This window comes from Falco punctatus, assembly GCF_963210335.1.
Source record: "Falco punctatus genome assembly, chromosome: 5".
NCBI classification, from domain to species: Eukaryota; Metazoa; Chordata; class Aves; order Falconiformes; family Falconidae; genus Falco; species Falco punctatus.
Genome location: NC_137584.1, coordinates 12,693,814 through 12,718,658, shown reverse-complemented (window position 1 = coordinate 12,718,658; position 24,845 = coordinate 12,693,814). Strand labels below are relative to the sequence as shown.

At 44.7% G+C, this 24,845-nt stretch overlaps 1 protein-coding gene across 46 annotated transcripts in view; it reads left to right on the top strand.

Annotated features, from left to right (window-relative positions):
- The first annotated feature begins 14,843 nt into the window (after nt 1–14,843).
- RIMS1 (regulating synaptic membrane exocytosis 1) overlaps nt 14,844–24,845 on the top strand; it is a 345,465-nt gene continuing 335,463 nt past the window's right edge. For 21 of the 46 annotated variants that reach the window (XM_080388757.1, XM_080388725.1, XM_080388723.1 and 18 more), the window contains exon 1: nt 14,917–15,759. In XM_080388757.1, the coding sequence (XP_080244883.1) occupies nt 15,596–15,759 (164 nt within the window). In that variant the 5' untranslated portion in view covers nt 14,917–15,595. Of the gene's footprint in view, nt 15,760–24,845 lie in introns of all 46 variants that reach the window. The other 25 variants (XM_080388724.1, XM_080388750.1, XM_080388741.1 and 22 more) reach the window with 11 other exon arrangements.

Below are 24,845 nucleotides of genomic sequence, written 5' to 3'. Positions count from 1 at the left end.
TTTCCTAGTTTTGAGTGAAATTCATAACTACCTGACTTTGCTTATGTGTTACTCTAAGATATGATTCTACCACTTTTTTTTAAAGAACTCCTTGTTTTATGTTTAAGAAATTATTTATGCATTATTTTTGTAGGTAATTATTATAACAATATGTTATAACAATTTGTTATCATACTAATTCTTGTAACATTATACTTCATTGATACCTAATTCAGTGGAGCTACTTCAGCTGTAAATCACCTGAAGACTCTGAAATAGATGGTGCAGATAAGTCATTACTACTCCACGAAGTGCTACTAGATTCATCCTAGTATCATCAACACATATCAGACTGTAATACAAAGGACCTAAAATCTGAACCGACTTCTCCAAATCAAAGTATGCCTAAATTCCATGATGATATTAGGACACTGAAGCTGTGTTCTAAGAAGTGTGGAGAAACTGGACAGGTACAGTTGTTGCATTTCATTTGGTCATGGCTTTTGTCTACCTTTCAGGTGATTCTAAAGAATTGTGTAGACACTTCCCTCATGAGACCATTAAGAATAATATTTACACGCTTTTAGGAAGTAAAGGAGTCAAGAAAGATATTTTCATTCTAGAAGTTTAGTTGTTTGGAAGTCTGAAATTGCCAGGATGGGAACACTGCTGAGGAGAATACTGAGGAAAGATGTGATAGCAGTGTTCAGATGCATTAAAGGCTGCTGCAAAGAGGATGAGAATGTCCCCTGTGTACAAAAAAGGAAGCAATGGGCTATAATTGCAGCTGACTTAGTTTTGACATTAGGAGTAGCTTTCTAAGAGTAAAGATAGCCAGTCTCTGGAATAGTTTAGCTGTCCTGAGGAACACGGTAGGCAAATGTCTACCAGCAATGGTGACTGATCATAAATGAGTAACTGATCCTCATTGTACTTTGGTACAATGGGTACAATGAGTACTTTGGGTGAGAGGATGAATCAGGTGACCTCCTAAAGCCTCTCGTCACCTGATTTTCTGTGATTCTCTATATTTAAGATACCAAAGGGACTGATATTTATCATACTTAACACTTGACAAAGCCATTTAAAACAGGCAAGACAGAAAACAAATGAGAAGTGGTGACATGTGAATCATTCTCTTTAGGTATTTTGTTCCATCCCTCCCTCTTTCTCACCCTTCTGTTCAGCCACATTAGACACTTTGTCCCCTTATACTGAGTTACCATCTTCTCTTCTCATACACTTGCAAGTCTGATACTCCAATACTTCAATGGAAGACAAGAGGCTTGGCAAAGGAACCTCTGCTTCTCCTCACAGAGTATCATATTTGAATTGCACTTCTGAGATCTCAGAGGATGACTGACAGACTGTGCATTAATGCAATTCTGATCAAATGCACACATCCTCATCCAGTGATTTTCTCTCTCCTCCACTCTTATTCTACCCGATCTCCAGGTAAGTGTAAACCTGCAAAACCAAAATAGCAACACTTCTGCATTTTGAACATTTTGTGAGATAGGACCTGTGTTTTGAAAACATGGAGGCTGATTATTCAACTAGTTTAAAATATCCAGACTGATTAAGAACTTCATCTTTGGTACCTCCAATCTGTTTACTCACAGTTTGGAAGACATCTATTTTTAAGAGCGTCTGATGAACAGATCCACAGATATGTACTCAGACAAGCCCTACTTACATTTTCTTGCTAATAGACTTGGTTGGAAGGGAGGAAATCTGCATTAGGTCATTCAGTTCACTGGTCATAGGCTCTGTGAATGCCATATGATTGAATAAGAGCTAAAAGAAAACTCTGAGGCTTCTTAGCTGCTGGCTACAAGACTCCCTGGTAGCCAAAGGTGAGCTGTCTTGATATCTTGTCTTATGTGAAACTTTCAGATACAGGAAGATTTCCTGGGAAACCAAATAATGCAAATTGATCCTTTTAATACTCCTTTGCCACACTGGCAGCAGCCCTCGGCTGAGACTATGACCTCTAATGCTGACAGATACTGAGTGCTGTTTCTTGATACATTCCCTCTCCCGGTACCCAGCTGTTCCTTTTGGCTTCAGGCTTAAATGGCACACTCTTCAGGGAAGAAATTAACTCTGAATGGTTCATGGGAGGTGTGGCACTAGCCTTGGTCCAGTGGCAATGCTCAGTGCCGAAAGTCAGTCTTAAGCTTCAAGTAAAGCAAGCTTCTGAGGTCTGAAAAGATGGGAGTCCTTGTAAGCCAAGATGAAATAAGGGTCTGAACAGAATGACAGGATTTCTGAGCCTGATGGGATGCATGCCAGGGGTATTTCACTTCAAAGAGTGCCAACAGAGAAAAGAGTCAGAACGAAGTGTTTCTGATTTCTGAGGAAACAGGACTAGGAAGTCTAGACAGAGATCTTTACTATACTTTAGTACAGCAATATAGCATTCATCCTTTCTTTGGCTTGTAGTGCAGCTGTTGCAGGGCAGGGACTGCCATTAATGCTGAACTCTCCAGGGTTTTGTGCCACTACCCCTAAAAAGCTGACCTATCCAGGCCAAGAACGACTGGCCCACCAGCTGCAAGCCAGTGCATCAGCTGGAGACAGAGTGCTTGGAAAGCAGCTTGCTACTGTGACTGCCTGCCAGCACGCTGCTTCTAAGGGTGGCATGAAGATGCTCTATCCCTGCAATTCCAACATCATGGCTCTGGGAAAACTATGGGTCCTGCCAGAAATCCACCAAGCTGCTGATCTGCAAATTGCCACTTCCAGCTCCTGGGGTAAGAGCTCTCACAGAACTTCAGGTTAAACTTGTGCTTCCAGGATTTGGCCATAATCACCCTGCAGGAAGTCAGAAGACTTAGCAGGGTGCTCTGAGGACACAAGTCTGTGCAAGAACCATGTAAGCTAAATCACTACTATGTCTGAAGACATGTAGCAGGTGTGCTGCATCTCTGGGGATGCCGGTTTTGGCAGCAGCACCTCTATAAGAGCTGTTGCCTCTACAGAAACACCTAAGCAAGCAGATTTGCTGGGATGCAGTACTATGAGATGAAAAACCTTTTTCAAAGAAACTCTTATAGTTGAACTGATAAGAGTTCCAACAGATGCAATGCCTGCCCTTTTCTGAAAGGCAAATACATTGCAATAATGTGAATTATATCCTAAGCCAATTTAGTGTATATAAGACTGTAAGCTAACATGCACCATGCCTATACATTACATCTCTTCTACAGGTTTGCTCCAGAACAGCTACATAGATTAAGCTATGGTGGTGCATACTTACTAATACTGAGACAGCTTTAGTATAATCTCTATGATTTCCTTGGGCCTCTCTTTTCTGGTTTGCAATGCCTCTGAGACTCGGAAGAATTCCCCAAGGACAGCTGATCCTGTCAATTCTCACAACACAAATGGATTTCCCTTTGCTTTGACAACTATCTCTCGCCCTTAGAAATAAGTTTATTTTGAAGTCTAATAGCTTTGACTTCTGGTTTCTTGATTTTCCCTTTGTGGTACAGCCACTAGATTGAAAACAACGTGGGTTTTTAAATCAAAGTGGAAAAAATATAGATTCCTTAACACAAGGTGAGAAGGCCGGCAACAATCCTTTCCAAAGAACTGAAATTTGTATTTGCTGTCTCCTTGCTGACCAAAGCTTTTCTCTAATAGAAGTCTCTCATCAGCCCACCTATGTGCTATAGTACCACCAGTTAAAAGACAAACATCTATATATGCCTTTTAACCCTCTTCCATTACAAAGTATAAGGAGCTATTTAGTCTGACATCCATTTTGTTAGTTTCTGCCAGCAGCAGCTGTTAGATTTCTCTGGGGTTTTCTTCAGAGCATCTGGCTTGGGTCAGGTCACTATAAAAAATTTAACAAACATGCTTTACAGGACTGGATTGAGCTTTTTTTTAAATACAGAAATCTCATCTATCCCAAATTTAACAAAGGTTTTGTTTCCATTCTGCCAATGCAGAAGACAGGTTAAGAATTGTTTCGTGAGATATTGAACATCACTTTGTTCCTAGTGTATACAGGAGCAGGCTGTGCTTAGAAAACACTTCACTTGATTTTGGTTTACTCTGTGGTCGGAGTAAAAGTTGTTTTGTTGTGATAAAATATGTATTCCTTCATTTTGGACAGCAATAAAATGGGCTAGACTCTAGGCCGCATCTCAGCTAATAATGGAATGGAGCAAGACAGGCTGGGGAACTGTATAGCACCTGAAATGTGGGGCTAATTTTGAGGACAATTATTAAAAAAATAAATAATAATAAAAAAGCGCCAAGTAGTAAGAACATAAGAACTGCCACACTGATACAAAACAAAGGTCCCTTTAGCTGATGTTTTAACAGCGATCCTAAGTTGACATTTAGGGAAGAAGAACCATGTAAGTATATATGGTTGTTTCCCCTAATACTCTTCCAGCTTCTTACTGTTTTAAGCTTAGAGGATTTTCTAAGTGTTTTATTATTTTGTTTATTTAGCAACTCTTCATGAATCATTTTTCCCAAGTACTTATCCCCCTGTACTTATATAAACTTCTTCCATTCACAGTGTCTTTTGCAAGGATTTCCACAGGTCTGGTACCTGATGTGTGAGGAACCACTATCACAAGCTTTATTTGATGACTCCTAATGTCCCTGGAAGGGACAGTGAATAATTGATCCCTATCCACTTCAGTCATGCTACTTATGATTTCGTAGATCTCTATCATAGCCCCACAAATCACCTTTTTTTTTTGCAAAATTCCAGCCCACCAAATAATTCCTTGTACAGGAACCATTCTGTACTATTTGATCATCAAACATATCCTTCTCTGAATCTCCTTTAAGCTCTAATGTATCCTTTTCTAAATGAGACCAGAACTGCAGATGGTATTCAAAGTATAAGAAACATGCATTTATCCAGAGATGTAACTGTGTTTCTGTCTTGTTCTTTAACTCCTTTCCTGGTAGTTCCTCGCATTTGATTTATTTTTTGACTGCTGCTGAGCACTGAGATGGTGCTTTCTTGGAACTATTTATCTTAACGGCGAAGTCTCTCTCACTTCTGAGTGGTAATGGTCAGGTCACAGTGCACTATTTGATATATGAAGCTAAGATTGTTTTTCACCACAGCATTTCACAAAATGTTTTATTGCTCTGTCATGAAGATCCTTCAGCAATTGTACGGTCAACCCTTGTCCTTTATTATGTTGATAACTGCATCATCTGAAAACTTTGAAATCTTACAGCTCCTCCCCTTCTCCAGGTCATTTGTGGGTATGCTGAAGCATATGGGTTCCAGCACAGAATTCTGCCAGACTCCTCTTCCTTTATGGAGAACTTTGACTATATAGTTTCTACTGTGTTTTACTTCTAGCTGTGTTTGTTGAGCTCAAAGAGAAGTATAAATGGAAATCTAATTGCTTTGTTTGGCTTCTTAAGATGAGATTACAGAGAACAGAGACGTAGACTCTTCTCATAGGTTCACAATGAAGGGAGAAGAGGTGACAGACATAAGTTGCTGCAAGGGAAATTCTGCTTAGGAGTAAGAAAGACTTTCCTCACACTGCAGCAAGACACTCAAATAGCTTGTAGGATTTCCATCCTGCAGGATATTCAAAGCTTGCTTGTTCATGACCCCGAGCCACCTTATCAAAGGTGTAAGCTGACGTTACTTTGAGCAAAAGGCTGGAATATATGACCTCCAGAAGTCCATTCAAACCTAAATTATTACATTATTCTATGCATTTAAGACAGAATTTTCCCTCTTCTTATGGCTGTTTCGGTATTCTTTCTTGAAGGATATTGTCAAAGTCTTTTGGAAATCCCAGTAAACTATATCAACAGGACCACATACTGGTTGACCATTTCAGAGAACTCCAAGAGGTTTACAGGGCAGAACCATGTTTTCTCTTTTCAAGATCATAGTTATCATCAGCTGTGAATACACATTGCCATTAGTAATTCACCTGTTTCCTCTCTAAGTTTTTAGGTGAATACCACTTGGCCCTGGTGATTTGTATTTGTTACTTTTCATTCTATGTCTTTGAATTGTAATCCTTTCCAATGTAGCTTCAGTTTTCAGGCAGATGGTTCGCTGAGTTCTCTTAAAAAATGATGCTTGTGACGTAATGGCCCATCTTCTTTATAGCTAACCTGGATGCCAATAACCTATTCAGCTTCTCTGCCATGGCCTTGTCCTCTCTGACTGCTCCTTTTCTACTCCAGTTAAGGAAGTGCTACAAAATGCTTGCCAGATATTTTGCTCCTGATGGCCTGAGAGAGGAATTTAGTACTAAGTTCAGTTCCATTAGGAAGCTACTCCTCTGATTCCTTTTTGGTCTGCTTGACTATATTTTCACATTTCATCTACCAAATTTATGATCTTTTTCATTTTGTTTGAATAAAACTTCAGATTTTTAGATGATGCTTTCTTAATTCTAACAAGCCGGCTTAGCCATTCCATCTTCCTTTTGCCAGTTTCCAGGCTTCTCCTAATACACAGAATGTAATGTTGTTGTGCTTCCGCTCTGGTGTCCTTCAGCCTCTACACCACCTGTCACTTAATTCTCTGTTGCCCGTGGTGGAGTTTTTGGCTTTTTTTGTGCCATGGATGCTGGATCTCAGTAATGATTATTGTTACAGACTCGTCCTTCTAGAGGAAATTTTGAAACAGCTCTTTGTCATCATCTTGTCAAGGGCTGCATTTCCTCTTGTGGGGTTGGTAGCCAGCTGATCCACTGACAATTTCATCTATGGTTTATGACCCTGAGTGAAGTTTCCCTCTTCCACACAGAGGTAGCTGAAGTGACCTGATACTTTCTGTCCTTACCAACTCTCTGACTTCTTAAATCTTAACTCAGCGTGTCTCTGCTCCTGGTTGGGAGGCTGGTAGTACAGACCCCATTCTATAGTCTTTCTCTTTGCATCTGGCACTTCAATCAGCTTCTGCGCTACTTGTTAAGGTGGTTAGTTTGTTAATTCAGCTTGATCCCAGGCTCTAACTAAACATGTAATTCTACTGTAACAGTAACACAGTATACTTTTCTCATCCCTTTGTATTTTGCACACTACTATTACAGCATCCCATGGGTACCTTTCTTCCCTCAGGAAGAAAGGAAGAAGAAAAACAACTGTAACTGATAGCTGTTCAATCACATCACCAGTAGCTTTTCATCCAATTCTTTTGCTTTCAGGACTGCAGCAGAGGTTTTGCTGCTGTGTTTTGACCTGAAGCCTGCTACTCTCACTCTACTAATATCAACATCTGAGCTCTACTGTTTGTCTACTACTCTGTTGAGCCCAAATGCTTTCACCTGCATTGCAAATTCATTAATTCTCCATTTTCCTTATTCTGATAATCTTCTGTTCTGGCACTTTGATTTGTCTTTAGCCCAGAGGGCAAAAATATTGACTGTAACTGAAGACATTTTTATACTTGTTAAAATTTTTCTCCTCTCTAATTATGCCTTGACCACAAAAAGTGTTTCAGCAGATATAATTCTGACTATTTTTAACAGAAAACTACACTTACTTAGATATCCCTTTCGAAGTTGAATCTCAAGTATTGCCCTGAGACCACACACCTTTCCTTTAGGAGTTCAGTACATAATCTCATACACCCTGAGATGGGGAAAAAACCTAGGCAGACTTTAATCTTTTCTTCCAGCATTTCAGCTTTTAAAAGTGACTTGCAAAATAATCTGAGAATATAATTATTTGGCAACAAAATGCCTATTGATAACCACCGGGAAGTAATTTTAAGAAAATAATTTCCAGGCATGAGTGAATTATTTACTTCAAACTTCTTCATAAGTTTTTAATTTAGGAAACATGGAATTTCATATAAACTGTTGTATTGTTAGAATGTTGAAACTAGATTATTCAGGGCAAAAATTTTGACTGGAACACACTGATTTAGCTGCCACAGTGCTGAATTTTCTCTGTCTTTACTATTTGGTACTTCCTTCTTCCTAAAAAAGTATGTGTGTACCTAAAGACTCAGAATAAATAGAGGAGATTGTATATATGAGAGAGGTTTACCTCATAAATGAGAATATTGCATCTTTTTGGTAACTAAAATAACATTTTGAAAGAGAAAAGGGAACAGCTGGTTTCCAGATCCATATTGAAACCATACTTTTAATCACCTATTTAAGCTCACCTGTTTTACTCTCTATTGCAGTGGACTACAAGCACTCAGTCTTCGTTGTGACTCAGAGTACAGCAAGCAAGGGAAGACTAAGAGAAGTAACTACTTAGATTATTCAGCTTGATTGTAAGAGCACCCTAAGATGTGGGAGGCAGATGAATAGCTAGCCCACAGGAACTGGATGTGACCCTTTACTATTTTCTCCTCATTTCCAGTGACTCACTTGATGACTTGGGTAGTGTCACTTATTCAATCTGTGCCTCAGCTTCCTGAAATCAGTCTGTGCCTTAGCTTCCCTAATTATAAAGATGGTACAGCTGGTTGAGAACAGGGTTATCTCTGATGTGATTTTTTTTCTTTTTTTTTTGGGTACTAAATTGGAACAGCAAAAATCCAGATTATTTGCAAAACAAGTATTTCCTAAAATGTTGTGTTGGGATTATCACAGCTTTGTTTTTCAAGCTTTCTCTTTTAATACAGTTGTGCCTCTTACACTGAAGTATTTAACTTCTGAAATACAATATATATGTCACATTTTTTTCATCAGTCGTTGCTCTTTCAAGAATTTAGCGTAATATAATGTTCAAACAAAATGAATCAAAACATTATCAAAATGAAGAAATTCTACAACACAGAGACAAAACAGTTTTTTTCTCCAGTGATACAATGCAGTAGATGCTGACACATTTCTGACGAATGCTTTCATTTTGATGAAACTACATTTCATTTAAAGTCATTAACTCAGTACACATACTGGTTTTATGACATCTGGTTGTTCTTGCATCTCATCTGACATCTTTCTCATTCACAGGTAATAATTATCTTTCTATCCTTCTATTTCCTTCTCTTTTCCACCAATGCATCACTCCTCTTACAAATATCCCCTCTAATCCACATATTTCAATGACTCTTTTCTCTCCGGTGGTCTGATTAAAATACTAAAGTTAAGTTCAAAGCAACTGTTCCAAGGCTGTGCTTAGGTTGAATTTTGCTGTTTCTCTTCAGATCTAAAAGGGGTGCTGTGCCTTAAAGTTCATTCATCTTTTCTGATTTTATCTATTGGATAATTAAAGGTATTTTTTCCTTACAGACTTTGTCTCACTACTTCTTAAAGCAAACTGTTCCATCAAAACCCTTGTGCCTGTTTTAGTAATAATACTGACTTTTGAAGTATCTTGCCATTTACAAATAGAAATACATGAGATTGTGATGAGGTTGCAATAGATTGTACATCCTCCACTGCAGGAACAACTCTGAAGAATGACACCATCCTCCCCTCACTGCAGTCCTCTTACCTGCTGCTTCTTTACAGGCTGTCTGGGGAATCAGGTGTTTACTGCCAATTAGGCTTGATAAAACAGCAGGAGTTTCTTGCATTCTCTTGACAAGAGTATTTCTGGGCTGCTGGCAGCTGTTGGAGGGCTTCTGGCTGCATGGACAGCATTAGACCTCAGTGTACTAAGCACTTTGTTTGTTTGGTGATTTAGACCTTACCCTTACTGCACTCTCTCCCGCAGTCATAGCATAAAACATTCAAGACTTTATTGAAGATTTTCTTTTGGAGCAAAAATAATGGTAAGATACTTAAATTGGCAGCAATTAGATTTTTAAAAAAATCCTTATATATTATAATGCAAAGTACATTTTCATTATATCTATAGGCTACTTTACTAATTATATTAGAACCGTCCAGCAAAGCCACTGGGGCAACAATAAATTTATTATTCTAAAAAGATATGGCCCATAATTATAGAAAATGTTGTGTTACTTCAATGCTTGAACTGAATCATTGCTTTTCCAACTGCCAGATTGCTGACTAAGAGTATTTGACTTCAGTTTCTTCTGTCTGAGCTGTAACATTTCTCAGACCTTCTGACAGATGGAAGAAGCTACTACAAACTCGGGGTCTTTCTGGGCAATGGCCATATGCAGGGTTCCCCTCAACTGAATGGGGTTCCATTGTGACTGAATGGTCAGTTCCATCATTTTTGCACTTTTTTTCTAGTTAAAGGAGAAAAAATGGAAACTGATCTCGGTACTTTGGAAAACGATGTACTTAAATCCTTGTTAGTATTTCTATGTTAAAAAATTATTATGAACAAACACATTTGGAAAGTAGTCAGACTGAAATAAGAATAAGCTCATAACAGATTCAAATCAGGAGTTTTCAAACACATTGTTGCGCCTAAAAGGGTGTATGATTTGGAGCTGCACATACAGAAGCATCATGTCATGGAGGAGGAAGGTGACAGTTCCTGTTTATGCATTTTTGGCAAGCAGCACCTGAAGGATGGGATGATTTTCTGGAGTCTGCTACACCAGAAATACACAGCTAAACAGGAAGGAACTGAGAAGAGCAAAGGGAATAATTAGAGACCTATGGGGGTGGGACAGGGTTTCTAGTCTATTTTTTTAAGGAAATCAAGCTATTCAGTCATGCTGTTTTCCTGTCAGTACTCCAGTAATAACATTTGAATCTCTTGACCAATTTCAAATAAGCCTGACAAAAAGAGAGAGGTCTAAAACCACTGAGCTTCTGCAGGTTTTATGAAGACCAGCAGCCAGACAGAGAAGAGTCAGATTAGTGCACTTGCTGAAGACCAGGTGGAAGCGTGAACTTGGCTGCTTTATTTGACACAAGAGAATCCAAAACTGTCATCCAAAACCAGGCTTCATAAGGTTTGATGCCAATGGAATGGCTAGTTTGTTGATCAGAGGGATTTTTTTTTCCTGGTTTTTAAATAATAAAATAAACTTGAAAGAAGACCAAGACTTCTGGCTGACTGTTTTTAAGACACTAATCACTGCAGGTTGTAGGCACTCATAAAATTATGCATAATAACAGATCTTGTTCAGAACATGCCCTGAAATCCCTACCTGAAATGAACTCCCTTTATGCAAGTGGGTTTTGTCTGCCTTGAAAAGGACTGTTTCCATTTCTTCTCATACTAGAACTAGTTGTGACCTCCTTCTCTCTTAAAATACTGCAGTGCCACCAAACTTAAAGAAATGAAAAATCACGAATCAGATGCCGAAACAAAAACTGTACTTGAAAATCCTGATAATGTTAATAGAAGGTATTTTACTGTGAATTTGGTGTGCCTGAAATTTTTTAATTCCTTCAACTTCTTAGGTGAGAGAGAAGTCAGTGTCCCGTTTTTACCAACCTATTGTGAGAAATCACATTGAGCCCTTGATGTTACAGAATATTTCATCCTTCATGACTGTCCCTCAGACAGCAAACCCCCTGCTCAGACTGAAAAGTCTTCCACAGCTTTCACTATCCCCAGTGTCCCGTCAGGCTGAGAATGAGCACCACTCCTCTAGGGAAGAGACAACAGGAAAACCCTCTGCATTGTTTGTTTCCAGTTTCTTTCAGTTTGCCTCAAGCAAGAAAACAGACAATCACGACTGCTCACAGCTAGGCTAATGAAAAGAGCTTGAAAAGGAAATATTGTTGTAATTAAGAAATGTAAAAAGTGGCCTTTGGACAATCTGAAAGGAGGATATAGGGGAGAAGGAAAGTTCCTAAGATTGAGGCAAGTTCTAGAATCATAAAGAAATATGCATCTGTCATGCATGGGGTATTGTCATTATGAACCGAGAAGAAAAGATCACAGATTCTGTTATAATAACTGGCTTCTCAAGTTTAAGGAATTAATTTACCTGATATGTGACAATAGCTATATTGATATTCCATTTCTAGATTTCACAGCAGTCTTCCCTAGATAGGACTTCAGAGAAATGGAGTTAATAGGATGCCTGTCAGTGACAAGACTTTGGATGTTACTAAGCAGGGGGTATTCTTAGTAACCAGGCAATGAAATTCTCTTTAAGGCTCTCCTGTATCGTTGCAGCTTCCGGAAACAATGTATTGAACTAGGCTGGGCTTTCCACACATTGTTCGTTGGAGGACAGTGTCAGATATTTCATCTTTACAAAACAAACGCGGGCAAATCAGAAAATGACCACTGAATGTTTGAAGTTCTGACAGTAAGAGCTCAGTCTCTTCATGTAGCCCTATGAAAAATGAGATTACTTTTATGGTTTCTCTTATATGTCTCTCTAGGAAATTCTACTGCCTTTGTGCAAAAATAATGTAAAATCATTTGTTGTGCCTAAGACTTTGTAGGCACTAGGAAAAGCATTGCCTGAAGGTTGACGGAGGTCAGCCTTCCCAGCTAGTTGGCACTGGTGAAGCCACATCTGGAGTTCATGGCTCCCCAGTACAAGACAGACATTGACATACTTTGAAGAAGGTCAATGAAGATAGTTAAGGGATATGAAGATAGTTAAGGGGTTGAAGCATGTTGTATGGGGAAAGGCAGAGAGATGGGACTGTTTAGCCCAGAGAACAGAAGGCTCAGAGGGGTCTTACCAATGTGAATAAAGAAGCAAGACTAAGTCAGGCTCTTTTCAGTGGTGCTCAGTGATAGGACAAGATGCAACGGGCACAAACTGAAACACGGGAGGTCTGGTCTGCACATGAGAAAACACTTTTACTGTGAGTGAGCACTGGGACAGGTTGCAAAGAGAGGCTGTGCTGTCTCCATCCTTGGAGATAATCAAAAGCCATCTGCTCTAGCTGACCCTGCTTGACCGGCGAGGCTGGACCAGATGACCTCCACAGGTGCCTTCCACCCTAAATCCTGTGATTCTGTGCTTTCCAGTAACACCGTTTATTCACAATATGGCTTGATGCAAGTTTACACTCCAACTTCTGTAATATTTTTTTTAACCATTACTCTGCAAGAGTAATTTCAGCTTTACTTCTTAAGTTATAAGAAACTATATATATAAAATCCCCTTGTACTCTTTGTGTTCATTTTGCATTTCACACACAGCAGTAAGAATTCACATGCTTGACCCTGCATTCAACAATTAATACAATAAAGCAGAACAGAAACATACATGACTGTGTCAGTAATTAATAAGCAGAAAGGTGAGTAGGATAACTTAATCTCATGTAATATTTTCTTCATAAAAAATATTTTGGAGACATTTGGGTCTTATGGTCTTAGACCGTTAATATTTTGTTTAGGCTAGGCTTAAAGCAGCAACTCTTCAACACCAGGGCCACTGCTCTAGTGAATTAGTTCTTGTAGTTACTTAAGCTACATCTTTTACATGGCATACACGGGTCTAAATTATCTGAAGGAGTGTGGACTAGGTATGGATATCTATAAGAACATAATCATGGTATTTAGTATTACCATTCATGTCATGTCATGTCATGTCATGTCATGTTTTAGTTGTTTCTGATACTAAACATATGGTGGTACCTCACCATCTCTTCATCCTATTCTTTTCAGTCATGCTTCCTTCAGTTTTAAGATAGCTGCCATACTTTTTGCCTGTTGGTAATGAACAGATAAATTCTTTAGCATCAGTCTATAACATGAAGGCTATCTTCCCTGCCAGTCACAGATGGTGGGAAGTGATTTTATTGATTTGTTAGTACTTAGCTAGAAGGATTACATCTAGTAGCAATAACATGGCAAGGCCCTGGGACAAATCACCACACGAGTTAGTGGGAGGGTCTGTGTCTTTAACTGAGTGTGACATTATGATATTTACCAGCCCTTCGTAGTGCTTTGCTTATTAACACCACTGTAATCTCTTCTCAGCCATCTGTCGGTCATTCATGTTTCAGTTTCTTTCATGTGCTGGAAGAGTTGAGAGACTTCACTTTCTGAGCTGGACTTGGACATTACCACTCAAAAGTTCTGGTGGTCACAGTAGCGCTTATTATTTTTTTTCTTTTTAATTTGTGTTATCAAATTGTGTCCTGCGGAAAATCTCTTGGGTGGACACAAGCAGATGGCTACAGTAATTCCTCTCAAACTCAAAGGGTCGCAAAGGTTCATAGCTCTCAGAATTTGTGCAAGAGGTATTAGTGTGGCTGGCTGAAAGCTGGTCCCTCTCCCAATTCCAAACCCGGCAAATTTGGCAGCAAGAAGCATTGCACACTGCCAGCATAGATTTTTTTTCTCTTTGGTTCCTGCCCATCAGACGATCTCTCTAGAAACCAGAGCTGTTTCCATGCTGTGACCTCGGCAGAAGCATGACTGAAGAGGTCTTCAGTGTCAGCCTGTGTTAGAGGTAGTTCACATTTTATTTGAAAGTGCAGTTTTCTCTGTATTTCAGCTTTGCATTTCTAAGTAGCCTGAACGGTTTCAGTCACTGACAGGCACGCGTTGAGCGAGGGACCCTTCAGAGCCATAGGCGTCAGTTTCTGGCCAGCGGATTACACGCAGATGATCTCCTGTAGAGAAGGGCCGTGGTGTCTGTTATCAGCTCCCCAAAACCAAGCTGCTCAGAGCTGGTAGATCACAACTTGACAGGGAAGCTCTCTCTGGAAGCGGGGTTTTGTTTCACTGTGCGTGCCCCCTTCAGCTGAACAGTCGGCACCGTGGCACCTTTCGTGGCCAGTTTTGGTGGGTCACGGCGGCGAAGAAAGGGCTCTGATGGGAGAGGAGAGTCGAGAGCGCCCGCCACCCCGCGGGAGGTGTGGGGGGGCCGCGGCATGGGTGCCGCTGAGCGCGGGCAGCCGCGTTATGAAGAAAGCGGTGGAGCGTGGGACGCCAAGGAGGGGACGGCCGTGCGGCGACGATGCCGGCCCAAGGCGAGGGGGCTGCGGCTGCCGCCCGAGCCCCGGGGGCGGGGGCGGGCCCGGCTCACGCCCGCGGGAGCGGCGGCAGCACCGGGAGCCCAGGGCTTCCCCGGCGCCTCGGGCAGCCCACAGCGCGGCTCCCCCGCGGCTCACCCCTTCCCACGGGCGGCCCCTGCCCGGGGCGAGGCGGCAGCCCCGGCGGGGACGCGGGCCGGCTCCCGGCCCCGACCTGCGGCGCGGAAGCCTCCGGGAGGAGGCGAGGAGGGCGGGGTGCCGTGGCCCGCGCCGTGACCGTGCGGCCGCGGGACGAGCGAGCGGGCGGCGGGGAGAGGCGCGGCCGGCACGGGCAGGGCAGGGGCAGGGGCCGGGGCCGGCAGCCCGTGAGGCAGCGGCGGCGGCGGCGCGCCCCGGACTCCGCCTCACCGGCCCCGACCCCCCTCCCTCCTCCCAGCGCCAGGCTCGCGGCGGCGGAGCGTTTCGGCGGTGGCGGCGGCGGCAGCACCCGCCCTTCCCGGCCGGCCCGCGGCGCGCACCGCCCCCCTCCCGCCTCCCGCACGCAGCCCGCCAGCGGCGGTCGGGAGCCCTCCGCGCCAAGGCACCCCCGCCCCGCACGCCCACCGCCGGGAGGATGGGCTGCGGGCGGCGGCACGGCAGCCCCCGAGCTCCCTGAAGCCGCGGAAACAAAGGGAGCAAAGCGGCAGCAGCCGCCGGGCCGGGGTGGATGCAAGCAACCATGAAAGGCTGGGTCTCCGCCTCCTCCGCTGCTGCCAGAGAGCTGCCGGCTGCTGCTGCTCGGAGGACTACACTGTGAAGGGGCGGAGGAGAGGCTGGCCGGGCTTGCCGTGCAAAGGTAGAAGGTGTAAGGGAGCGGCGGAGAGAAAATGTCTTCTTCGGTGGGGCCCCGCGGCCCTCGCCCGCCCACGGTGCCCCCCCCGATGCATGAGCTGCCCGACCTGAGCCACCTGACAGAGGAGGAGAGGAACATTATCATGGCAGTGATGGACCGGCAGAAAGAAGAGGAAGAGAAAGAAGAGGCCATGCTCAAGTAAGCAGACGCCAGTCATTCATTCATTCGGGCACTCATTCATGCGCCGATCGCCGGCGGGCGGGAGCGGGCGCTGCCACAGAGGGAGCCGGCCGGTGCCCAGGGCCGCCCGGCTTCGCCCTGCCCAGCGGCCGCCCCGCAGGGACCCCTCGCCGCGGCGGGCGCTGCGGAGCCCCGGTCCCGCTCCGCTCCCGACCCATAACTTCCTCTTCCCCGGCCGTCGCCCCCCGCCCCCTCTCCGGGCAGCCCCCTCCCGAGGCGGCGCTGCCGGCGGAGCCCGGCGCGGCGGGACGGAGCGGGACGGCGGCCCCCCCCGCCCCGAGGGAGCCGGCGGCGCAGGGCGGGCGCAGGGCGACATGGGGGAGCCCGTCATGGGGGTGAGGGGCGAGGTGGGATTCCTCTGGGGTCCCCAAAACCCCGCCTCTGCCAGGAGGGGCCGCTGGGTGGGGTTTCCTTGCGTGCGGGAGCCTCCGCGGCCGCCGTGCTGCCCCCGCCTGGCTCGGCCTCCGCTACCGCCCCCCGCGGGGCTGGGGCGGCCGCCCCCACCGCCGCCCCGGCACCCCCCGCCCCGCCCCGCCCCGCGCCGCTCCGCGCCGCTCCGCTCCGTCCTCCCGCCGCCTCCGGGCCGCCGGTCGCCTGCTCCCGGGGGTGGGGGGGGCGGCAGCGGCCGGGAGGCGGCTCGCTGTGCGGACAGCGGGGCGTTCGTAATTAGGCAATAAATGCAATTAGTCGCACCGCTCGTTACCGAGGGGAAGCGTGCGTGCGTGCGTGGCGGCGGGACGGAGGGGGCGCGGGGTTATCCCGCTGCCGGCGGCACGGGGAGGGGCGCGGGGTGTGGGTAGGTGCCATGTTTGGAAACCGGGTCCCCACGGCTCCTTTTGAACCTTTTCTCCGTTACACACACCCCACCCCCCCACCCCCGATCCTTGCCAAACGGTGCATGTGACCACGTTTTTCTAGCCTCCAACGTTACCGAATTGCTGCGAGTGATGAAAATAAACAGATTGAAGATGTGGCCTGTGGAGGAGAATCAGGGCTTCTCCTCTTCTGACTACCCGTCAGGCCTCTTTGCTCTGGGGGCGAGATGGCAGGAGAGGTGACTGGAATAGTGCAAACCTCTGACGTTACCCAGACCCTCCCTACCACGGGAGGTGCATCCGTACCTCGCTCTCTTCTGGTTGCAAACACCTGTGCTTGGAAGGGATGCTCTGAAGGTGTGACGTGATCCGGGTGTTTCTTTTGGCAGCATCGGAAATGCCCACTGGGGTGATGCGGGTGCCAGCTCTTCCCTGTGGCTTTCTCAGACCGAGGGAGACACCGTGTCCCCACAGGCTCCTGCCTTCAGCCCCGTGCACCGTGCCTGGCGGAGCTGGGACAGACTCGCCGTGCGTTGCTGTCTCAGTCCCTTCCCGCCGGTGCTGGGTGCTGGATTTTTACAGGGGCTGCTAGGGGTGATTGCAACAGGGAGTTTCAAGGCCCAGCTGCTAGTGTTGCGTATTGCCGAGGAGCCGGCTGGGTACGTGGTGCTTGGATCTGGGTCCAAGACCAAGAGTTCTGTTTGCTGTTCTCCTCATGACACTTGGGGTGTGGCTAGCCTCGGAGGTGGGGTGGTTGAGGCCAGAAGTGTTTTGCAAAAACACATTGTGTTAGTCAATGTGGGGAAACCCAAGTGGAGGATCCCCGCTCGGTTTCTATTTATCAGAAGAAAATGGAATAACGGAGTAGCTCAGAGGCTCTAAACTACATTTATCCTTCTCCCATTCCTTGTCCTCCAGCACAGCTACTTCCCCATAAATATTTAGCTTTTATTCCATGAAGAAGATTACTGCTTCTGTGATGATGTTGTAGAGCAATACGATAAATCTTACAGTCACTGCAAGACTGAACTTTTGTTGGTAGAGATGGTAATGTCTCATCCCTATTCTTGTTAACATGGGACAGAGCATAAATTTCCCTCCTTCCCCCCCCCCCCCTCCCCCCCCTCCTTTTTTTTTTTTCTTCTGCTCTTCTTTTGCTTTGGCAGTTCTGAATTCTGCACTGATACTTCCTTTTTATTTGTGAGATTACGGGAATCTTAATGTTCTGCAGTTTTACTAAATGAATTTAGGACACTTTAAATACAGTTTTAGAAGAGGCCAGAATTGTGCTTTGTGAATTCAAGTTGAAATTACTTATCATCTTGAAAGGTTTGTGATACCCAAGGTTAAAAGTTTTATTTCCTTACACCAGTTCTTTCAAATCATGGGCGTAACGGTCTAGGCTCTCCATTGGTCTGAGTAATTGTGATTTTACTCACAAACCTGTATATTCCCTTCAGCTATATCGTTGGTTTTCAAAAATTAGGTCACAGGAAATAGTTTTCATATGGATTATGATTTGACTTTTAGGGAGAGCCACTAGGTTTTCTGAGATCTTTTGACTTTTCTGTACGCCCAGCACGCATTTCCTTTTTGCGACAAGTTAGACAAGTTAGAAGGACTCATCTTTCCAGAGAGTAACTCTTGTAAGATTGGATTTTGAGACAAGAATTTACTTCGTGATTCTGTAGAGGTTTGTTACAAATACATAACGGTGCTATCCAGATGACACAGCTATATTATAAGTCATATATCACCATCCCTTCCTATTATCTTCAGTAAAAGTTTTTCTGATTATCCAAATGTCTCAGCAAAACAGCCACCAGTTATCATTTAAAACCACCTGGTGGAGAAATATTTCCATCTGTAACACCCACATACAAATCTGTAATGTCCCCTGGAAGCGAAACTGATCTGTGTTGCAGACTAGGCTCCCTTCAGTCCTGGGCTGATGAGGGGCTGGGGACGTGCTGCCTCATGAATCACAAGGGCTAAGAAGGGTGCAGCAATTCTCTCCTGTTCTGGATGGTCCCGACAGCAGTAAAAGTTCCTGAAACAGTACTTGTAATTTTCCTTTCCAGCACTCCTCATAGCAGGAAACTGTAGGAAGAATTCTTGGTTCAACTACTATATTCCTCACATGATGATCGTAAAATCGTGGATTGGAGGGAATTTGGGGTGTTTCTGTGAGCAGACTATAATGGATTTCAGAAGTGACATCAGTAAAGAGGCTGTGTTCCTCTCCTCTGGCTCTGTACCTCTCTGCCTGAGCCCTGTTTCTGACTCTGAGCTAAAAGCCCTCTGCCAGTTCACGCTGACATCAGCACGTACTGCAGCATGCTAGCCGGGGAGCAGGGCGCTGTTACAGGGAGCAGGGCTGTGGGCACATAATGCTTTCACTGCTTGCACTGGAGAATGATAGAAATGCATGCTTCGGTTTGAAACTACTTGCTCGTCTGTTCCTGAGAGCTTGCCCTCTCTGTCAGCTTCTCTGCCTGCAGAGTTTTCTTCAGTAGTCTGAGGCTAACAGAGCTTGGCACTCCCTTAGAATAAAGGCATGCAACTTGTACTGGCCAGTGTCACTTTCTTTTTCTATAGTTAGATATACCTGGTCAGTGGCAGAGACCTCGTCCTCCCCTCACCCTTCCAATACCACATTTCAAGCCGCTGTGAGTGGTGTTTGTAGCGGGGGAACATGGTGCTGTCCTGTGACCTGTTGAATACCTTGAAGCAATGCATTGAGGAGCTGGGGCTTTTGTGAAGGTTCCTCCTTTTATTTTTTCTATGAACAGGTGTATTGTGGCGTGAGGAACACTTCAGCATTAGCTGATTGCTTTGAAATTGCCTTCACCTCCAAAGGTGGGTTTTGCATTCCTGCTGTAAGAGGGGCAGTGTCACTAGGTACTCCTGAGAACATACCTATGACTTTGTGAAGTGGGGTCACAGTGTGGTGTAGGGCACTGAGGACTCAAATCCACATAAACACTTCGGTGCTTACCTGGCACTAAGTAGAAACTGAGGCACCTTGACCGCAGTCCACAAAATCTTTCTGTAATAGTGCACCTGAGAAGCTGCATGCGCCTGTGTGTCCAGGGCATACCAGGGCATGTGAGTACCTTGGCTGCTGAATTGCTTGCTGTCTGTCTTACACCTGGGCCTGTTTGGGAGTCACAAACTATGTCATCATATGCATAAGTCCTCGGAAAGACCCGATGCTGATACGGTGCGTCTATAATGCGTATTGATACTCAGTGCTGAACTCAAAGTGCTGTTGTCACAGCAATGGCTGCTTTCCTAACATGCAGGGGACAGGCAGTGTTACCGCTTCCAGCTGCTTTAGGTGGAGTAGCCTGGTGGTTCGGGAGTGCCTGCCTAAGTCCACTACACTTAGTAGCCTGAAGAAATAGTGTCCTAGACAAGTGCCATTGCATTACAGTTTGGTAGAAAAAGTTTGGCTTCCTGTACAGGGGAGAATGAAAAGTTTATGGGTCCAGAAGCCTAACTCAATGTCAAGCCTAATAGGCAGAGCTCCGCTTGCAGAGAGAGGAGCTGTCTTGCTCTCACGTTGCATGCGTCTGGTTACCCAGGAGTCAGAGAAGTTTAAAATACTGAGATCTCTGGGAGTAGGAAGGAGATCCTCCTCCCTCTCAGCTGAACGAACTCCTCTGGGGGGCTTCAGAGCTTTGCTTTTTTATTCGTCTGTGGTTGGGAGACCTTCACCTTCCTGCATGGCAGGCTTTTGACAGCACCATGGAGGGCAGGCTGTTGAATAGTTAAGAGTTTTACCATGGTAGACTCAACTCTCATCCAGTCTTGTTTCACTGTTTTACAGTGACTGTGCTGTATTTTGTGGGTATCTCTGAAGACTGTAGTCTCTAGCAACCCTTTTCATTGGGGCTTGGCCTTACAAACCTAAGCTTCTGCTGCTCCTGTATGTATAAATGTTTGCATAGGGCAGTGGTAGAATGTGCCATGGCCTCCCCTGCAGACTAATTCACATTGGAGATGTTTACTCCTGTTTTACATGGTAGATACTCCTGTAGCTGAAAGACAAGAAGTTTGTGTTGAGTGGCTGATGCCTAGCCTGGAGTCCAGATGTTGCCCTACTGGTGGCTGATGGGGCTAACAAATTGTGAGGAAGCCTGAGAGGGAGGGTTTTCAATGAGGCTGAAGAGAGAAAGTAACCATCATTTTACAAAAATGGGGCGAAAAAAAAACATTTTAAAGGAAAAATAGTTTAAACGTTTAAAGTGTACATTCAAACACTAAATAGCCTGAGGCAACTGTATTGTTTGTGGGTATAAGGTGCCTTGAAGTGAAACAACCCCAGTTAATATACAGGAAAATTAAATCATAGAAAAGTCACAGAATTACATGTATTTATATATGTACCTAAACTGAAGCATGCTTATGTGCAATTGTATGCCTTATCTCACTGGATTAGTTAAGTACTAAGTGCAAACCATGGCAGCTGGGAACACAGCTAGCTGAGTTCCAGTTCTGTTCTCCTGTGGACTCTCACTGCCCAACAGGACCATACACTGGGACAGCCAAAGTACTTTTCTCCACCTCTGATGGAACAGTAGCTTATGAAAGGGGCAACAGCTATAAATCAACCTTAGACAAAATTTTGGCCAGAAATGAGAAGAAGCTTCCTTGTTACCATGGCAGTCATTTTCTGGAGCAAATTGAAGTGGGAACAAAAGCTCTTACTACCCTTCTGATGGGATTTAAGAAGCCTGTGAAAGAGATTGCTTGCTGAGGTAGTGGCAATGCTGGGAAACTTAGGTTGAAACGGGAGGTTCTTCATAGTTTTGTAACCCTGAGAAGCTTCAGTAGAGAAGCCTGCAGGTACTTGGAACCTTCCCAAATCTTTAAAAAGTTATTTCAAGGTTTTCCATGGGAGTGGCAGTTGATAATTAGGAAGAAATTGATCGTAACACCCTATTTTGACCACCTAGTGAGGCACACAAACTTGATTTTGGTAGAATTCAGGTCTCTAGAATCAATAGGGATATTGGAGCTGCTCAGTTTTCAGGGCTGCCAAATCCTGAAAGTCACTTGCAGATGGTGAGACTCTTCAGAGATTGCAAGATAACCCCTATATAATTTCCTGTGTGCACCTGGAAACTTCCAGCCTGAACTGCTAGTTGCGCTAACGCTGAAGATTAACAGACCGGCCCAGAGGCAAGAGCTCTTAACCAATTTCCTGGAGACTGTTTGTCACCCTCTCCGTTTCTAACACTTGGAGCACACCTAACATTGTCATAAACCACAGAATACTGCTCAGAGCACAGCGGCAGCTGCTACCACCCTTATTTTGTGTAGTACTTATGGGAAGTAGGGTTCCGAGACCTTCTTAGCCTGCATGGTGTAAATCACCTGACGGTAATTGCCCTTCTATAAACAGTAGGGAAGGGAGAGGTAGGATCATTCTTCGTCCTTTCTGTTGAAACTGGGCCTCTATGCAGAAATAAAAGCAAGAGTTAAGGGGCCATCATGAGGAAGTCTGTCTTTATCCTGTCTTTAGGATAAAGGATCTAAAGCCTATCTTTAATCTCACTGAGAAGACAAAGGAGGAGTCGAGAGTTTTGGGAACTGGTTGTGCATTTGGCACCAAGGAATTAAAGGATAAAATAGATAATACCAAGACTCCCTCTTTTGAGTCAGACTCCTTCTTGCTTATTCTTTCTGTGGTCCCATGAATCTCACTTTCTGTGCAGTGGAGCAGGAGGAATGGAGGATGCCCTCACCTTTGCTGCTTGAAAGTCTGTATTTCTTCCTTTGCACTTAAAGGGGTTTGGAACCACCATGTTTGAGGCTCTGTGGTGGAGCAGGGAGCAGAGTGCCGGTTGTTTACTGTATGCATGGGTAGTTTAAGCCCCTAGAATTACCGAGACAGACTGAATATTGCCTTGCGCCTCTTCCTGGCAGTGCCAACTCTGATCCTGACACTTGAGTGTAAAAATTCATGGTGAAACGATTTTACTCCTGGAGGACTACAGGAGTCTGGAGGTGGCTAGTTCAAGCCCCTACTCAGAGCAGGGCCACCTACAGCTCAGGAACGTGTGCAGATGGCTTTTGAATATCTCCAAGGATAGAGACACCACAGCCTTTAGACAACCTTTCCCAGTGTTCAGGCACCTTCACAGTAAAAAGTGTTTCCTGATGTTCAGATGGCCACCTGCTGTATTTCAGGTTGTGTGCGTTGCCTCTGGTCCCGTCACTGGGCACCTCTGAGAAGAGTTTGGCTCTGTCTTTACTCCTCCCCACTGGGGGTCTGTACACATTAAGGTCCCCCTGAGCCTTTTCTTCTCCAGGCTGAACAGTCCCCACTCTCTCAGCCTTTCCTCGTGTGATGTGCTCCAGCCCCTTAACCATCTTCGTGGCTCTTTGCTGTGCTCACTCCAGTATATCCGTGTCTTTCCTGTATACAGGAGCCCAGAACTAGACTTGGCATCCGTTTGTGCTTTCATCAATGCTGAAATAGAGAGGAAGGATCACCTTCCTCTGGAAGATGGAAATGCTTTTCCAGTGCAGCCCAGGATGGTGTTAGCCTTCTTTGCTGCAAGTGCACATTGCTGGCTCATGTTCAGCTTGGTGTTGACTAGGAATCCTAAGTTGCTCCTCTGCAGAGCTTCTTTCCAGCTGGTTAGCCCCCAGCATGTATTGGTGCACGGGGTAATTCCTCTCCTCACGCAGGACTTGGCATGTCCCTTTGTTGTATGTTTTAAAGCTTAAGAGTGAGACCAGTATCTAATGTGTTCTCAAATCAATCTGAATCATTCTGGGGGGAGATTGCTTGTGGTCTGTGCTTCCAGCCCCTTTCTCGTTACTGTCCAAGGCTCTCACTCAGGGAGAGAGAGATTGAACTGAACAGTGCAGAAACTTGTTGCCTTTTGGCCAGTGGAAATTTAACTCGGGAGGAATTTAACTTCATTTGAGGCTTCACGTTTTCACAACTCTGAGAGGGCAGGTATGGCCAGAAAGGTGTCCTGACCAAAGGGTATAACTGATGACCTCAGAATTGCAAGGAGGGTTTTCATGGCTTTCAGGGAATTTTAGAGAACTGATAGTGATTTTTAAGCAGGAAGGTGGGCTGAGTAGTTCAAGGAGACTGCTATATACAGTCAAAATGTATTCATGACTGCATGCAGTCATGTGGTAAGGGAATTATGAGACAGTCATTGACTGTTCTACTGGGGTGCCATCTCACCACCAAGGCAGGAGCAGGAAGCAGGTAAGAGCAGATTCATAGGGGATTCCTGGCAAGCTATGGAAGAGCAAGAGGTGGTAGGGGATGACAGGCAGTAATAAACATCCCTACCACGTTCTAGTAATGGGCTTCATATCGGCATATGTTGAAATTTTGGAAGTTCTGAAGCGCAAGCTTTTGTCGAGAGCTCTTCTCTGGCCTCAGTTTCAGTGGTTTTATTGAAATGCATTGGGCATTATTTCTGTGCATGCATCTCCCCACATGACTCTCCACTTGATACAAGAAGCCTCCAAAGCTTCATGCCTGCTTTATCTGGCATTGCACTAATACTTTCCGACTGAGAAGTCTGTGAGTCTACAAATTCTTGGGCATTACCTGTGCCCTGCCTAAGCCTAAAAACAAAGACTGGGTTAAAGCACATGATCTCTGGGTAGGAACTTCTCAAAGTATAGAGTTGTTACAGACCCAGATCTTAAAAGGAGTTATGCAGAAGAGACTTCTTCTCTAGAAGGGGAGGGTACCCTCCTGTTGGTTGTTTCTCTGGAAAAGAGATGGAGGAGAACAACATTAAGAGAGATTTGAAATTCTCAGTCTTGTCAATGCCCTTTTATTTCTGAAGACTTGTGAAGAATTTTTTGCATCCTTGGATACAGGAAAGCAACTAACAAAGATGTAGCATGCTTCCTTCATCAAGCAGTTACTAAGCATTTTAAGACTTCAACTTAATACCTTAAGAAAAGGCTATTTAAAAATACTGCTGCCTTTGTATTCAGGCTTGTAAAGATGCAGGCATTACTGAAGGTGGAAAATGAAAAAAATTGAAATTTTATTTTTGGTTGCCAAGAATCAGAGCCATTTATAATTTCTAGCCAATTTTACTGTCTCCTTCACTCTACCTATTGGTGCCCACTGCATTTGTCTTCTCCCCTGGGCCTACCGGTTTTAATTAATAGATGCTGGCATGCAATTACGTTTTGGGGGAAAAAGCTTGAACGCCTACAGTTTGAGTCTTA